The sequence below is a fragment of the Periplaneta americana genome, chromosome 2 (assembly GCF_040183065.1).
Source record: "Periplaneta americana isolate PAMFEO1 chromosome 2, P.americana_PAMFEO1_priV1, whole genome shotgun sequence".
Taxonomy (NCBI): domain Eukaryota; kingdom Metazoa; phylum Arthropoda; class Insecta; order Blattodea; family Blattidae; genus Periplaneta; species Periplaneta americana.
Genome location: NC_091118.1, coordinates 4,775,411 through 4,794,052, shown reverse-complemented (window position 1 = coordinate 4,794,052; position 18,642 = coordinate 4,775,411). Strand labels below are relative to the sequence as shown.

General features: G+C 37.3%; 1 protein-coding gene across 1 annotated transcript in view; it reads right to left on the bottom strand.

Annotated features, from left to right (window-relative positions):
* The window catches only part of LOC138695372 (fatty acid synthase-like), a 137,335-nt gene that overhangs the window by 38,306 nt on the left and 80,387 nt on the right, over positions 1–18,642 (bottom strand). The window contains exons 20-23 of the mRNA XM_069819790.1: positions 16,632–16,822; positions 10,357–10,596; positions 8,581–8,701; positions 1,081–1,257 (exon numbers count right to left, since the gene is read on the bottom strand). Of these exons, the coding sequence (XP_069675891.1) occupies positions 1,081–1,257; positions 8,581–8,701; positions 10,357–10,596; positions 16,632–16,822 (729 nt within the window). The remainder of the gene's footprint in view (positions 1–1,080; positions 1,258–8,580; positions 8,702–10,356; positions 10,597–16,631; positions 16,823–18,642) is intronic.

The following is an 18,642-nucleotide window of genomic DNA, read 5'->3' as shown; positions in this document are numbered from 1 at the left end:
ATACGCATTCCGTAATGCTGAATATTTAGCAAGTGTTGGGTGATGGATCCTTGATGCTGTTGGAGATTTGTTTATGGCATTAAGGAAATCAGTTGTGGCAAGAAAACTATGTGTAAGGCTAGCATATCTGAAATGGGTAGGCAAATAAGACAAATGTTCATTCTTCAAATCCAAATCCAAAACTAGAAGGACAAGAAGAAGAAGAAAGTATTTTGAGTATTTGAAATACAAAATACATCAATTTTATGTATTTAAATACAAAATACTTTCGAAAATCCTTAATACAAATGTATTTCAAATACTGCCCAGCCCTGGATAAGATATATCGAGAAGTATGAACATTATTTTTCTATAACAAGTAATAAAGTGATAAAATATGTCATGGCACAATGTAAGTCTTTACAAATGTAATCTTTAATTACAGGGGGGTGACATATATACGTCCGTTGATATTAATGAATTAAATACTATTATAGTTACAATCATGCCATGGTATGAAAGAAAAATTTCACAACCTCGAGCGGGAATCGAACCTGCGACTTCCTGGTCTCTGGTCAGGCGCTCTACCACTGAGCTATCGAGTTCGTCTCACGCCAAAGGCTCGGAATTATCCTTTCATCGTAAGATGAAGATTACATTTGTAAAGTTTCTTTCCACCCATAAGCAGTGCTGACTAGATCAGACGCTATGAACAGTACTCTATAACAGAGTCATCAGTATGAGAGGATAATTCCAAGCCTTTGGCGTGAGACGAACTCGATAGCTCAGTGGTAGAGCGCCTGACCGGAGTACAGGAAGTCGCAGGTTCGATTCCCACTCGAGGTTGTGAAATTTTTCTTTCATACCATGGCATGATTGTGACTATAATAGTATTTAATTCAGTAAGTCTTTACTTTTAAATAGACGTAAATATCTAATAATACAGTACCTACATAGAAACTATAATTCACGAAGATATTTATATAACAGAAAGCAAAGTAATAAATCATTAATAAAATTATATAATCAACAAAAAACTTCATTGCTGTAATTATATACTTTAAGCATTTGATTTTATTTTTAACATTGAAAGGAACTCACGGTTGCATATGCCATGGGCACTGTGGCAGCATCCTCCAGTGTCCAATTATTGGGCACATTCCAGAGCAAGTCCTTGTGGGCCAGAACCATGGACCCCAGAGCGCAGGACGGCACTATGCCCATCACACGATGACCCCTTGTGTTACGGCCAGAGAACTCCATTCCTTCTACTCCATCCTGCCACAACAGAAGCAATCATCAACTTCAAATATATATGATCTTATTTAACTTTGTTGCCCATGTCAGTACAGCAAAAGGACGAGTACCCACAGCCACATAACATCCAAAGCCTTGTACTGAATGTTTTCGGAGGAGCAAGTGTGGAGATACTGCACTGGGAATAATAATTATCAAGATAGTTCAACTGGAACAAGTGTCTAGACATTTTAATGAAGACAACTAAACTGAAACAACTTCTAGACATTTTAAAAGGTGGATAATTGGGATGGTGGTCAGAAAAAGGGCAAATAGATTTATGTTCCTGTTTTCTTCCCATCGGCTTAAATTATTTTCCATACTTTTCTCTATAATCTCTGCAATTCCTGTTTCAGTCTAACAAATTTAGAGATCAGGGCAGCAGTTTGAATGAATCATTGCACAGCTGATATGTGCTGCAAAACGATGACAGTAGAACTAATTCATGTTTTATGAAATTGTAATATGTGATAAAATCAGTACAGAGACGATACAAACCCAGCTGCTTCAGAAGAGCAAGAAATGAGTTCCGATATTCAGGATGATACAAAGTTTTATATACTAACAGACAAAATAAGAAATTAAGCTGTACTAGAAAGAGTGGGTGAAGAAAGAATAATGCAGAAGCTGATCAGAAAGAGAAAAAGAAATTGGCTGGTTACTGGTATCTATCTAAGAAGAAACTGCCTACTGAAGGATACACGGGAAGGAATGGTGAACGGGAGAAGAGTTCGGGGCAGAAGAAGATATCATATGATAGACGACATTAAGATATATGGATCATATGAGGAGACTAAGAGGAAGGCAGAAAATAGGAAAGACTGGAGAATGCTGGGTTTGCAGTGAAAGACCTGCCCTTGGATAGAAATCTAGAAATGAATGAATACTAACTTATTGCATTGTAGCTCTTTACAAATATTTCTAAAATTGGTATTGATTTTAAAATTCAAAATTGGTAATGATATTACCTGAATAAATATTTTTTTATTTACCAGGTCTTCAATTCATTTCAGGGTCCATTGAACAGAAAAATTGCGTATACGGTAACACACTTTTTCTAAAGTCTTGTTTTATAAAAATAAGTAAAAAAAAATAATATTGTTGTTGTTTAATGCTTGGCATGTGTCAAATTAGCGCTCTTGCTCTCCAGTACTTTGGAATTGTATTGTATTGTATTTATTAACATTCCATGGTATCCATACATGCTTACTTACTTACTTACAAATGGCTTTTAAGGAACCCGAAGGTTCATTGCCGCTCTCACATAAGCCCGCCAGCGGTCCCTATCCTGAGCAAGATTAATCCAGTCTCTATCATCATACCCCACCTCCCTCAAATTCATTTTATCTTCCCATATACGTCTCGGCCTTCCTAAAGGTCTGTTTCCCTCCGGTCTCCCAACTAACACTCTATATGCATTTCTGGATTCGCCCATACGTGCTACATGCCCTGCCCATCTCAAAAGTCTGGATTTAATGTTCCTAATTATGTCAGGTGAAGAATACAATGCGTGCAGTTCTGTGTTGTGTAACTTTCTCTATTCTCCTGTAACTTCATCCCGCTTAGCCCCAAATATTTTCCTAAGCACCTTATTCTCAAATACCCTTAACCTATGTTCCTCTCTCAGAGTGAGAGTTTTCACAACCATACAGAACAACCGGTAATATAACTGTTTTATAAATTCTAACTTTCAGATTTTTGGACAGCAGACTGGATGATAAGAGCTTCTCAACCGAATAATAACACGCATTTCCCATATTTATTCTGCGTTTAATTTCCTCCCGTGTGTCATTTATATTTGAATTTTTCCACCTCTTCGAAGGATAAATCTCCAATTTTTATATTTCCATTTCGTACAATATTCTGGTCACGAGACATAATCATATACTTTGTCTTTTCGGCATTTACTTCCAAACCGATCGCTCTACTTGCTTCAAGTAAAATTTCCGTGTTTTCCCTAATCGTTTGTGTATTTTCTCCTAACATATTCACGTCATCCGCATAGACAAGAAGCTGATGTAACCCGTTCAATTCCAAACCCTGCCTGTTATCCTGAACTTTCCTAATGGCATATTCTAAAGCGAAGTTAAAAAGTAAAGGTGATTGTGCATCTCCCTGCTTTAGCCCGCAGTGAATTGGAAAAGCATCAGATAGAAACTGACCTATACGGACTCTGCTGTATGTTTCACTGAGACACATTTTAATTAATCGAACTAGTTTCTTGGGAATACCAAATTCAATAAGAATATCATATAATACTTCCCTCTTAACCGAGTCATATGCCTTTTTGAAATCTATGAATAACTGATGTAATGTACCCTTATACTCCCATTTTTTCTCCATTATCTGTCGAATACAAAAAATCTGATCAATAGTAGATCTATTACGCCGAAAACCGCACTGATGATCCCCAATAATTTCATCTACGTACGGAGTTAATCTTCTCAAAAGAATATTGGACAAAATTTTGTACGACATCAACAAAAGTGATATTCCTCGAAAGTTACCACAGTTGGTTTTGTCCCCCTTTTTAAAAATAGGTACAATTATGGACTCCTTCCATACATGCTTACAGCTAGAATATGGAACAAGTCAAAAAACGTAATACTATTTTAAAATCTTAATCTATAGTCACAGTCTAGATGAGATATATACAGACGAGATTTACAATATAGTCTACTAATACAACACATAGTTTTAGTATCAATTTCATGAAGTGTTATTGAATGTCATGAATTCACCTACAGAATAGAAGGCGTGAGAAATTAGGTACTTCTTTAATCTGGCCCTAAATAATTTTATGTTTTGAGTTTCATTTTTTATATCGATAGGGAGGCTATTAAAAATTTTTACTGCCATATAACGCACTCCTTTTTGATAGCACGATAGACTTGCCGATGGAGTATGAAAGTCGTTTTTTTGACGTGTATTTATGCTATGAACTGTTGAATTAGGTACAAAGTTTTCACGATTACATACAAGGAAGACTATTAATGAAAAGATATACTGACAAGCCATGGGCATTATTTGTAGTTTTTTGAAAATAGTCCTACATGATTCCCTAGATTTGGCACCTACTATTATTCTAATTACTCTTTTTTGTAATAGAAATATATTGTTACTATCTGTGGAATTTCCCCAGAATATTATTCCAAAACTCATTACCGAGTGGAAGTATGCAAAGTATATTGTTTTTAAGGTATTGATATTTACTATCTTTTGCATAGATCTAATAGCAAAACAAGCTGAATTTAGTTTGGGGGTAATTTCTTTAATATGATTTTTTAAATTAATATAATGAGAAAAATTAGAAGTAATTCAGAATGTGAGAATTATAGTGAAGAAACAAATTAATTTTCTCACATAGAAAGAAAATTTCAAAGCAGTTTATCTCAAAACATGCTTTCTGTGAATTTTCCCTTTTTCCAGCCACCTCCTTAATTGAAGACCTCAATGCAAAAACTGGTCAAGTCCAATTTTTTTTTTTCAAAATCGACATTTAGTATGCACTGCATAGATAAATATATGCTGCACACTTTTGTGCTAGAATCCGTCAAGTCTGACTTTTAGTAACGTCTCTACAGTTGAAAGGACTTGACTGTTTCACTGAATTACGTCAGAAACAGATGGATCTTCCTGCTAGATAGAAGGTAGGTCAATATTCTTTCCCTACAGTCCTATATTTCAGTATCAATTTTAACTATAGCTTTGGTTCCCCCAAGACCAGACACAATAGTAGAGCAAATTTCATTGACGCTAAATAACCCAGTAGTTGATAGGGCGTCATTAAATAAGCAAGTTAAAAAACTATTATAAGCTTACCTACTCTTATTGGCTGCACTAAACACTTTAAGCTTTAAAATATAGTAATAATAATAATTGTTTGAAAATATACAGGTTGTTTATAAATTAGACTGACAAACTTTGGGATCGGATAGATAACTTACAGTTTTTGTTAAGAAACCCATGAGCTGCTACACTTCCTTTCAGAGCAAGCAGGGCTTATGTCATTACATGGCTCGATCGTACAGAAAGGAATTGAAGTGAATAGTTACGTGAAAAGTGAATCAACAAATCATTAATGTTACATGCACAGAAAAACACAAACAAAACAAAGCGAATGAAAAGGAAAAACACTCACTTCAGTGTTTTTTTAGTAGGTTATTTTACGACGCTTTATCAACAGCTTAGGTTATTTAGCATCTGAATGAGATGGAGGTGATAATGCCGGTGAAATGAGTCCGGGGTCCAGCACCGATAGTTACCCAGCATTTGCTCATATAGGGTTGAGGGAAAATTCCAGAAAAAACTTCAACCAGGTAACTTGTCCCGACCGGGATTTGAACCCGGGCCACCTGGTTTCGCGGCCAGATGCACTAACCGCTACTCCACAGGTGTGGACACTTTAGTGTTAAATTAGCAGTATGGACCCAATGCTTTACTGTCTCATCACTGCAACAAGTGCTGGAACACATCCATTGACTTCCAGACAAGCATTGCTTCAACGTGCCATACTTTGTCGTACCCTTTCAAAGATGCGAGGCATTTGCCTGATTTCAGCTGCTGTGCAGACAATGAGTGTTGCAAGATCTCCTTCAGAGTCAACAGGGGTTTCATAAACCACAGGTAATCAAATTGGTTTAATGCATGATACCGAGCTGAAGGAATAAACAAACCGGGTCAAAGACTGATACTCCGCTGATGGAGTAAACAAACTGGGAGGTAGCATTAAACCCCACTTGTAGTGAAATGAAGTGTCCTAGCTCATTGGGTCCTTAACGAAAAATGTTTGAAAGAAGCTTATCCGTCCAATTGAAAAGTTTGCCAGTCTAATTTAGAAACACCCTGTATAATATACGTAATATATATTACATATACAGGTGAACCGTAAGTATTCTCATTAATTTAAAGGGGTTATTCTATGAGATGTTTCAAACAAAAAAGTTTAATACAGTTTTGCTCGTTTTTGCCTCCTTTCCGAGATAAAAATTGTTTTATATCAAACATTCAATATCGTGTTTTGGGAAAGCCAATTATTTAATTCCCACACTCAGGAGGAAATTAAACACAGAATAAATATGGGAAATGCCTGTTATTATTCGGTTGAGAAGCTTTTATCATCCAGTCTGCTGTCAAAAAATCTGAAAGTTAGAATTTACAAAACAGTTATATTACCAGTTGTTCTTTATGGTTGTGAAACTTGGACTCTCACTTTGAGAGTGGAACAGAGGTTAAGGGTGTTTGAGAATAAGGTGCTTAGGAAAATATTTGGGGCTAAGAAGGATGAAGTTACAGGAGAATGGAGAAAGTTACACAACGCAGAACTGCACGCATTGTATTCTTCACCTGACATAATCAGGAACATTAAATCCAGACGTTTGAGATGGGCAGGGCATGTAGCACGTATGGGCGAATCCAGAAATGCATATAGAGTGTTAGTTGGGAGACGGAGGGAAAAAGACCTGTAGGGAAGCTGAGACGTAGATGGGAGGATAATATTAAAATTGATCTCAGGGAGGTAGGATATGATGATAGAGACTGGATTAATCTTGCTCAGGATAGGGACCGATGGTGGGCTTATGTGAGAGCGGCAATGAACTTCCGGGTTCCTTAAAAGCCAGTAAGTAAGTAAGTAATTATTTAATTCCCACTATGGATGTAGATATTAACAAAATAATATTATGGTGACCCGAGGTAAGTGTCGAGGGTTAATGGACTGAGGGAAAAGCCAGGAAAAATCCTCAACCAGGTAACTTGTCCCAACCAGGATGATGATGATGATGATGATCATAATGATGAAGTGTTGGTGTTTCAATGAAGCAGATATAGTTGTATTAGTGATTGTCCGGAGATATCTTTCTGCTGCATAAGGACATTATTAAATTGTTTTTCTTGCCATTGCATTGTTGTGTGACTAATTCAAACTTGAACATCTGGTATTTGTATAATTTCAATTAGCTGTATGCTCCGCTTTTGTGGTAGCCTGTTAATACAGGGAACTATTACCGTTTAGCTAAATAAATATAATATAATAGAGAAGCTAACAGAAAACTTGAGACATAGAAGATGTAAACAGTAAAAAACATCAGACTTCTTTTGTAATAAGGACTAGTGTCGTGTTTTGTTTTGAAATGAGAATGTAGGCCTTATATTTCGAGATTTTAAAGTGAATTCAGTAATGTGTGTGGTAATTTACTTTTCTAAATTAAATATTTTATAATCCTAATATTTAATTTATAAAACAATTATATTACCAGTTGTTCTGTATGGTTGTGAAACTTGACTCTCACTTTGAGAGAGGAACATAGGTTAAGGGTGTTTGAGAATAAGGTGCTTAGGAAAATATTTGGGGCTAAGAGGGATGAAGTTACAGGAGAATGGAGAAAGTTACACAACGCAGAACTGCACGCATTGTATTCTTCACCTGACATAATTAGGAACATTAAATCCAGACGTTTGAGATGGGCAGGGCATGTAGCACGTATGGGCGAATCCAGAAATGCATATAGAGTATTAGTTGGGAGACCGGAGGGAAAAAGACCTTTAGGGAGGCCGAGACGTAGATGGGAAGATAATATTAAAATGGATTTGAGGGAGGTGGGATATGATGGTAGAGACTGGATTAATCTTGCTCAGGATAGGGATCAATGGCGGGCTTATGTGAGGGCGACAATGAACCTCCGGGTTCCTTAAAAGCCAGTAAGTAAGTAAGTAAGTAAATAATATTTAATAGAGTCCTGTGTGTTACAGAAGTTCAAGGCATTGATTTCAAATCATTCTATGTATTGAACATTGTATCTTAATGTTCTCGGTATGCGTAAACCATATCTCATAGTTTACATTTTCTCTCAATTACAGCATTCTTTCAGAATCCCTTGAAAGGTGCAAAATGAGGGTTCTACTGTATACAAGAATGATTTTTACGAATATTATGTAACTGGAATACTTTTGTAGACATTTCAATGGGAATATATGTGAAGATATTGTCCAAGAGTAGATATTTTAACATGAAAAATTATGAAGATAATTTGACTGGAATAAGTTTGTAGAGATTTTAACGGGAATAATCATTAAGTTTGAAGATATTTTAACAGCAACAAGTGTGAAGACATTACAATGAATGTAAGTTCGTAATGGTAGGCTACCTATTTTGATGTAATATCTTTATCTTTATCAATTATTTCAGATCTCGTAAATAAAAATGACACACTTCTGATATAATAGCAGACACGTGACGGACAACTTCATTAAATTTAGTGTGGATTCACCTGAATTAAATAAGAACGAATGAGAACGTACTCTCACCTGAAGTGGCTGACCAATAGCAGTTTCTATGTCAAGTCTTTTGGTTGCAGTCAGTACATCACGGAAGTTGAGTCCAGAATTATAGACGTGCACCAGCTCCTCTGCAGGCTTGGCTACAACACTGCAACACAACCATTTCTATCTCAGTGCATATTACTTAGTTAAAACAAACAATAATATGAGTGCCTGAAGCATTCACAGGCCCGTGATATGACAATTATTAAGATAACAGATTTGAAGTTGTTTTTATTTAATGATTTGTTGTTTTTTCTAGTTTCCAAAACTTAAATGAAATAAAATAATTGATTAAATGGCGATCTTACTCGTGTTAATTGTGTAAGCATGTGGAGCTTACAGCTGTTTCGGTGTTTCATCACACCATCCTCAGAGCCTACTAGATCGCAGTGTCATCTCGAACTTCGCTGGCTGTTGTGTGGGTGAGTTTGATTGTTGAAAAGTGATGAAATGTGGTGTCAAATAGTGTGTGTGTTCTGAAATTGATCTGTGTGTTGAGAATTTGATTGGAGTGTGTTTTAGTGTGTCTGTATATTTCATATTGTTCTAGTGTGTTGAGTTTTTGATTTTTGGGTTATATGTGCAGGATTTCCATGTCTGTAAGATCGCCATTTAATCAATTATTTATATTCAAGTGTTAAAGTAGTGTACGAAAGATTCAACATGAAATAAAATATTCATAACTAATTATTATGAGGTGCATATTTGCATTTTTACATGAAATGTCTATGTTCGAAGTACGAGAGAGAAAAATCTTAACATTTCCACATGAAAGGATTCTTCTGACGTCATTTGTGGTACGTACCATGGAAACAAGGAGGTTTTCCACATGGTCTGTCTCACTTCATTACCTATTCAATGTGCTTCGAAGTTTTCCACACATTAGCCATAGGAATATTGGGTATATGGATGTATATAGGATGTCTAAAAGATAGATCGATGAATTAATAATTGTGTTTCGGTTGAGAAGCTTTTATCATCCAGTCTGCTGTCCAAAAATCTGAAAGTTAGAATTTATAAAACAGTTATATTACCGGGTGTTCTTTATGGTTGTGAAACTTGGACTCTCACTTTGAGAGACTAACATAGGTAAAGGGTGTTTGAGAATAAGGTGCTTAGGAAAATATTTGAGCTAAGAGGGATGAAGTTACAGGAGAATGGAGAAAGTTACACAACGCAGAACTGCACGCATTGTATTCTTCACCTGACATAATTAGGAACATTAAATCCAGACGTTTGAGATGGGCAGGGCATGTAGCATGTATGGGCGAATCCAGAAATGCATATAGAGTGTTAGTTGGGAGGCCGGAGGGAAAAAGACCTTTAAGGAGGCCGAGACGTAGATGGGAAGATAATATTAAAATGTATTTGAGGGAGGTGGGATATGATGGTAGAGACTGGATTAATCTTGCTCAGGATAGGGACCAATGGCGGGTTTATGTGAGGGCGGCAATGAACCTCCGGGTTCCTTAAAAGCCAGTAAGTAAGTAAGTAAGTTAGCAGCTACAGAGTAAAGAAATATGCCAGTGAAAACCTCACAGTCCTTGAATATTTTTCAAATTATTATTCTGTGAATTTGTTAAAGTCCAGTCCCAATAATGAAAGTTAGACAATGTCTGGAATGCCGAAAGAAGGGAAAGAGTGTCTGTTATTTGTAAAAAAGACATTCTCGATGTTTTGTTTCTTTTCGCTAAAATGATTTCCACTTTTTAATAGGTAAAATTATACAAACTTAACCTAGCTCAGAGTGTTGGTACATACGCCACTGGATGCAGTCTGCCTTCCACCCACTCCAGGCTGGACAGGTCTCCCCTTGTCCTGACACTCACGTAGGCATGCGGCACAGGGATGATGGGGGGGCTCGACATCGGCATGTGTCGGTACGATCCCCACTTTCCATTGTTGTACACGTTCATGACCAAGTCCTTGTTCAGTTGTTTTCGATAAAACGGCAAATTAATGTCAAACAGGGGCGCCAGTGTATCCAGAATGAAGAAACACCTGCAACATGAAGAAGCCACAACAATGTAACATGGAGTGCAACGACCAGAGACTTCAGAATTAGGTTTTTGGGTATTCCACCGTGTCCTGGAACTTGATGGAGGCAGATAGTTAAGGCCAGAGGGGTTGTCTACTCTGTTGGACACAGCCTGGACGAATTTCAATAAATGAACATCACAGGAATGCAGTTCGTTTGCATGTGTGAACCATGCAGCAGAAATTCGCATTTCTAACGACCAAGAGTAAGCTCATTCTTTTTGTCGCGAAGTGTACTTTTCCTTAGTGATGAAAATACTTTTAATCAGTACGAGTACTTTAGTTCCATGTATGGTGGGTCCCTATCACCACGGCATGGCGCGTCCTCAGGTTGCGGATAGAGGAGACGGCCTCCAGATATGGAGGGTAGCTGCGAATATATTGAATAAGCAGTCGTGGACAGCCGATAAGGGGTGGTCCTCCAGCTTGGGGGTTGGGCGAAGGGCTAACAACCCATCACCGTAAAAAACAGCTTGTTACGAATTCCTACAGTAAGCCTCGGAATAGGACTGATTCTCTGGCACGACCACAGCAAAGGAATAAGGTTTTGAGATTTGGCACTTGGAACGTAACTAGTCTTTATAGAACAGGAGGGGTAACATTAGTAGCAAAAGAACTAGCTAGATATAGAATAGACTTTGTGGGAGTACAAGAGGTTAGGTTAGATGGGAATGGCATATCACAAATAGGAGATTACTTGTTGTATTATGGGGAAGGAAACAATAATCACCAATTAGGAACAGGATTCTTTGTACATAAAAGAATAAAATCAGCAGTAAAAAAGGTCGAATTTATCAGTGACAGGTTATCATATTTAGTACTTAAGGGTAGATGGTGCGACATCATGGTTATAAATGCTCACGCCCCTACAGAAGAGAAAGACGACTATATAAAGGATAGCTTCTATGAAGAATTGGAACATACTTTTGATCAGTTCCCTAGATATCACATGAAAATTTTATTGGGGGATTTCAACGCTAAAGTAGGACGGGAGGAGATTTTTAGACCAACTATTGGAAAAGAGAGCCTACACGCAATTAGTAGTGACAATGGAGTTAGATTAGTCAACTTTGCCACATCGAAAAATTTAATTGTCAAAAGTACAACATTCCCCCATAAGGATATACATAAATATACTTGGACTTCTCCAGATGGATTGACACACAACCAAATTGATCACATCTTGATAGATAAACGGAGACATACTAGTATAGTAGATATTCGAACTTTCAGGGGTGCAGACTGTAATTCTGACCATTATTTGGTGATTGGAGAATTAAGAGAAAGATTATCAGTAGCCAAGCGAGTAGAGCAACAAGTTAATATTACTAAATTCAATATTTTGAAATTAAAGGACGAGGAAGCTAAGCAAAATTATCAGGTCGAAATTTCGAATAGGTTTGCCACTTTAGAAAGTTCCGACGAAGTTGAGAAAGAATTAGATGTTAATAGCGTGTGGGAAAATATCAGAGATAGTATCAAAATTGCAGCTGAGCAGAGCATAGGTTATTATGAAACTAAGAAAAAGAAACCGTGGTTTGATGAAGATTGTTGCATGGTAGTAGAAAGAAGGAAACAGGCAAAATTGAAATTCTTACAGGATCCAGTTGAGGAGAAGAGAGATAATTATTTCAATGAAAGACGGGAAGCAAGTCGTACACTTAGGAATAAAAAGAGAGGTTACTTGAAGGAAAAACTGAATGAGGTAGAAACAAATAGTAAGAATAAAAACATTCGAGATTTATATAAGGGTATAAAGGAATTTAAGAACGGATATCAGCCAAGGGTAAACGTGATCAAGGATGAGAATGGTGACTTGCTTGCAGACTCTCCATCAATCCTAAACAGATGGAAAAACTATTTTGCGCAACTACTAAATGTACATAGGCCAAATAGAAATGATCGGGACGAAATTGAAATACAAACTGCTGAGCCATTTATACCCGAACCCACGCTTTCAGAAGTCGAAATTGCGATAGAAAATCTGAAAAAGTACAAGTCTCCAGGTATCGATCAGATTCCAGCAGAATTAATACAAGAGGGTGGAAGTGCATTATATAGCGAAATTTATAAACTTGTACTTGCTATTTGGGAAAAGGAAATTGTACCAGATCAATGGAAGGAGTCCATAATTGTACCTATTTTTAAAAAGGGGGACAAAACCAACTGTGGTAACTTTCGAGGAATATCACTTCTGTTGACGTCGTACAAAATTTTGTCCAATATTCTTTTGAGGAGATTAACTCCGTACGTAGATGAAATTATTGGGGATCATCAGTGCGGTTTTCGGCGTAATAGATCGACTATTGATCAGATTTTTTGTATTCGGCAGATAATGGAGAAAAAATGGGAGTATAAGGGTACAGTACATCAGTTATTCATAGATTTCAAAAAGGCATATGACTCGGTTAAGAGGGAAGTATTATATGATATTCTTATTGAATTTGGTATTCCCAAGAAACTAGTTCGATTAATTAAAATGTGTCTCAGTGAAACATACAGCAGAGTCCGTATAGGTCAGTTTCTATCTGATCCTTTTCCAATTCACTGCGGGCTAAAGCAGGGAGATGCACTATCACCTTTACTTTTTAACTTCGCTATAGAATATGCCATTAGGAAAGTTCAGGATAACAGGCAGGGTTTGGAATTGAACGGGCTACATCAGCTTCTTGTCTATGCGGATGACGTGAATATGTTAGGAGAAAATACACAAACGGTTAGGGAAAACACGGAAATTTTACTTGAAGCAAGTAGAGCGATCGGTTTGGAAGTAAATCCCGAAAAGACAAAGTATATGATTATGTCTCGTGACGGGAATATTGTACGAAATGGAAATATAAATATTGGAGATTTATCCTTCGAAGAGGTGGAAAAATTCAAATATCTTGGAGCAACAGTAACAAATATAAATGACACTCGGGAGGAAATTAAACGCAGAATAAATATGGGAAATGCGTGTTATTATTCGGTTGAGAAGCTCTTATCATCCAGTCTGCTCTCCAAAAATCTGAAAGTTAGAATTTATAAAACAGTTATATTACCGGTTGTTCTATATGGCTGTGAAACTTGGACTCTCACTCTGAGAGAGGAACATAGGTTAAGGGTGGTTGAGAATAAGGTGCTTAGGAAAATATTTGGGGCTAAGCGGGATGAAGTTACAGGAGAATGGAGAAAGTTACACAACACAGAACTGCACACATTGTATTAGGAACTTGAAATCCAGACGTTTGAGATGGGCAGGGCATGTAGCACGTATGGGCGAATCCAGAAATGCATATAGAGTGTTAGTTGGGAGACCGGAGGGAAAAAGACCTTTAGGGAGGCCGAGACGTAGATGGGAGGATAATATTAAAATGGATTTGAGGGAGGTGGGATATGATGATAGAGACTGGCTTAATCTTGCACAGGATAGGGACCGATGGCGGGCTTATGTGAGGGCGGCAATGAACCTTCGGGTTCCTTAAAAGCCATTTGTAAGTAAGTAAGTAAGTACGAGTACTTTAGTTGCAAGGAGAGTTGCCATTATTGGGAACAGGTTGCGTATTACTGGAAGTAAAGATGCATCTAAACAGTTCAATTTTCCATGCGATTACACATGCAATCTGGAAAGAATGTTGAAAGAATCAAGTTGATGCTTGCAGATTTTATGTCTACATGGTGCGCCATGTTGAACATCACGTTCACTCTGTATATAGTATTCATTAATAAATTAAGGGTTGGCGGAAAGAACGATGAGGGTCCATAAAATGAAATTTTTTAGTTAGAGGTGCCATCTATTGGATTATGTTGAGAACTAATAGAGAGTTTGTTGTTTGGGCCCTCATCGTTCTTCCTGCCAACCCTTCAAATATTAAATACGATATCAATCCAATACTTAGGCCTACATGTTGTCAAAATTGTGGTTAAACACTCCAAAGACACTCGTATTTGCGATAATCTTCAATAAAGCTAATCATACTTGCTGCCATTTTCAGCTCAAAAGGTCACCAGCACCAAACAAAACAATTTTCAGTTTATTCATGACCACCTAAAACAATCAGCTGCAAGCTACATGTTGGTGGTGAACGAAATAACGTACAAGATACTAACTGGCATGTGCTCCAATTTTTAGTGGAAAAAGACAGGTACAATTGAATGTGTTTCGTTCATTCTTGTATGCATTGCTTCATTGCATGAATGCGTAAAAGTTGAAAGAAATGTTGAACAGTGTACGTGCACCTTAAGTAATTGTTATGTAGAGCTTCAACAGCGTTTCTTTCTTTTTTTCTTTCTGTGGGGCTTTTGGTAGAAGGGAGTTTAACGCCCCAAAATCCGCTCTTCTCACTGCATCAGTGCTTGACCTTATCATTACAGTTTAAGGGAAGACTGAAGACTGAAACGACCAAAAATGACATTTTTCACTTTTAATTCAATCAAATTTGCCATTTTCTCTGAATCAGAATATATACAGGGTGATTCACGAGGATTTACCGTCACTTACGGAGCTTATTTCCGAAGACATTCTGAGAAAAAAAACGTCATATAAACATGTGTCCTAATCTCAATATTTTCAGAGTTACACTAATTTGAAATTCTTAGTAAAATACCTTTTTTCTTTAGATTTAATGGTCAAAAAATGTTACAAATAGATAATGTATTATTCAACCATAACTTCAAAGAATTAATCCAATCACAATGAAATTCATGTAGTATATGCAAGACATATGTATACAGATTTTTGGAAAATTTGGTCACTGTTGGTTCAGTGGTTTCCAAGATAATACAATTTAAAAATGGTAACCTGTCAGTTTTGGGTCACTTCAGTCTTCAACCTCTCCTTAAGAAAATTGAATTTTTCGCATCACGTTTAAGAGCATCAGACATTGCAGTGGTACTATCCTCTCCTCAATGCACAAGAAATCTAAGAATATCAATCAGCGTGAAGCGAAAGTCAAGATGACGATGATGATGATGATGATGATGATGATGATGATGATGATGATGATGATGATGATAGAACATAAATGAAATTTCAAAGACCTGCACACTTAATGTAACTTAATGTAACTTTTTGAAGGCATGGCCCACTTTTGGGTAGGACCCCTCAAAGTACAAATTTAAAGAACAGTGTTTTGAATATTTTCCGACAGAAACTCAAAAGAATTACGACAGCCACAGATGGATACTGAATGCATTGCGTTCAACTGACTGAAATTTAAAAAATATATGAAGGAAAAACTCATTGAAATATGAACCTACTGATGGCATGTTCAAACTAGACTTCTCTTTTGCAGAGCGTTGGCCAGTTTTGCATCAAAAGAATATCTCGAGTTTGCAAAAGAAGCCCTTAAATTTTTTATAACACTTGGAACCTCGTTCGTATTCATGCAAATTAAGTTTCTTGTCTATGACTGTCATCAAATCAAAACCAAGAAATCTCAAATTTGAAAATGATATAACTGTGTCTGTATCAAATACTTAGTCCAGATTTAAGAGATGAGAGAGTAATGGAACGGAGAAAAATTCTCTCCGGTGGCAGGATTTGAACCCGGGTTTTCAGCTCTACGTGCTGATGCTTTATCCACTAAGCCATACTGGATACAACCCCGGCGTGGCTTAGTGGATAAAGCATCAGCACGTAGAGCAGAAAACCCGGGTTCAAATCCCGGCGCCAGAGAGAATTTTTCTCCGTTCCATTACTCTCTCATCGTGTGATGACGCAGAATATCTGCATGGAAATATCATATGTACTTCGGTACATTGAAATAATACAGATTTAAGAGGCTGCATTGTGAAAAATAGGCACATTTACCACATTAATTGTTTTTATTTTATAGCTGCTGAAAGATTTTTTATTTTTATCTTCAATGTCATGTTTCTAAATGCAAAATAAATGTATGCTAATAAGGCGTTTTGTTTTATTTTGTAAATCATTTCGCGATCCCCCTCATCTCTTTACACCATCCCCACTTTGAGAAGCACTGGTGTAGAGGAAAAACACAGTGCACAGAATAACACACCTGACAAAGTTGCTCCCGGGCTGTCTGCGGATGTATTCGACGAGGCCGACAATCCCGCTGAGCGCCTCACGCTGAGCCACCAGCACGATGCGGTGCTGCGTGGTGCGGGCTAGGCTGTCGTGCAGCTGGGCCAGCCAGTTGCTGTTCTGTGCCGACACCAAGACCACGTCCACAGTGGGCAGTGCTGGAGCCTGCAGTGAACAGTCATGATGCATTAGGGCAGGGGCGAGCAAACACAAGGACCAAATAAAAATGTTGTTGTTTTCTAATGCCAGGCGTTTGACAATAAAGTCATTTGCCCTCTTGCACTCCAATATTTTTCAAAGATATTATCATTGTCAGACACTGAAGCACAGATTTTGAGGTGTTCCGAATCCATTTCTTGGTTTGAGTTGCACAATGGGCAGTTAGGGGACTGATATATTCCAATTCTATGCAGGTGCTTGGCCAAACAATCATGGCCTGTTGCCAATCTAAATGCAGCTACAGACGATTTTCGTGGTAAATCGGGAATTAACTGTGGATTTTGATGCAGAGAGTTCCATTTTTTCCCTTGGGATTGAGTTATCAAATTTTGTTTGTTGAAGTCTAAGTATGTAGATTTAATAAATCTCTTCACAGAGTAATACGTAGATTTAGTAACAGGTCTGTAAGTAGCAGTGCTGCCCTTCTTTGCTAAAGCATCCGCATTCTCGTTTTCCAGGATTCCACAATGGGATGGTATCTATTGGAATACAATTCCTTTATTGAGTGATATTAATTGAGAGAGCATTGAAATGAATGTAATAAGTTGTAATGAACTCATGAATAAATTAAAGTTAACATATATTCTGAATAATGCAAAAGAATCATTCATATCTAAAGATTTAGTGATATATAAACCCCACAAGGGTAGAAGCCCTTCAGTAAGGGTTGCCAAAAGACACAGTATACTAAACAAATAAAATAAAATAAACATTTGCGTTATCACTATTTACTATTTTTATTTTCAAATGGAAGCTACCCTTGGGAAAGTACTTTTATTCAATGATTATTAGTAATCAGATAGAATATAAGGAAATTTAGGTGTACAGGTGATTACGTAAAATCTGAACAGAATCTATTGCAATAATTTTCAAAATATTTAAAGGAATTCCAAAAGACTTAATACATTCAACTGAGAATTTTGGAATTGTTCCCCTTGCTCCGAACAATGGGCCAAATACTTCAATCTGTCCTTGTATATGATAATAATCTCTAAAGTATTGAATTGTAGGGTCATAGATGGTCTTCTTTTCTTCATGTACTGCTACAGGTTGTTCAACTGCAGTTTCAAAGCGCACGGTGGGATCGATGATAATTGCTCTGTCATTTCTTCTATCAATGGCAATGATGTCAACTCGCCGAGAACTTCCATCTTTTGCAAGGCAGTGGACTTCTTGGTGAACCTCGTAGAAGGAAGGAAGACCTTTAGCAATAAGTTCTCGTATTGGATGGTGTCTAGTATTCCGGATGAGAGTTCCATGTTGGCAGAATCCCAGGATGTGAGGTAAGGTTTCCATCTCAGTGCAATGTCTGCACTGGGAGCCATCCTGGCATGGCACGCACGTTTGATACTTGTCCTATCATTTTAATTGCCTCCTTCCACTCGGATACAGAGAGACCATCCCTTGTTTTTATCCAACTGTTAGCTGGCATGTATTTCTCAAATAATGCCACACCTCTGCCTTTCTGCTTGAGTGTGCACCATTTTTTGTATTCTTCATCTCTTAATATATTTCTCAGCGTTGTACTAGTTGTTTCTTTAGTCTCTGCAAGCAACTGTTCTCTTTTTATGCCAAATTTATTAAGACAGTTATTAGCCTCGGCTTCTAGATTGCTTGATGCATTAACGTTACAGTTATTGATGGTTTACAATGTAAGGCAGTTATTATACCGTTGAATGTAAGCTTCCCACATGACTCGAAATAATGCCAAGCCTTTAACTTTAGGGGAACTATATATCATGTGACCTGGTGTGTCATGCGGCAGA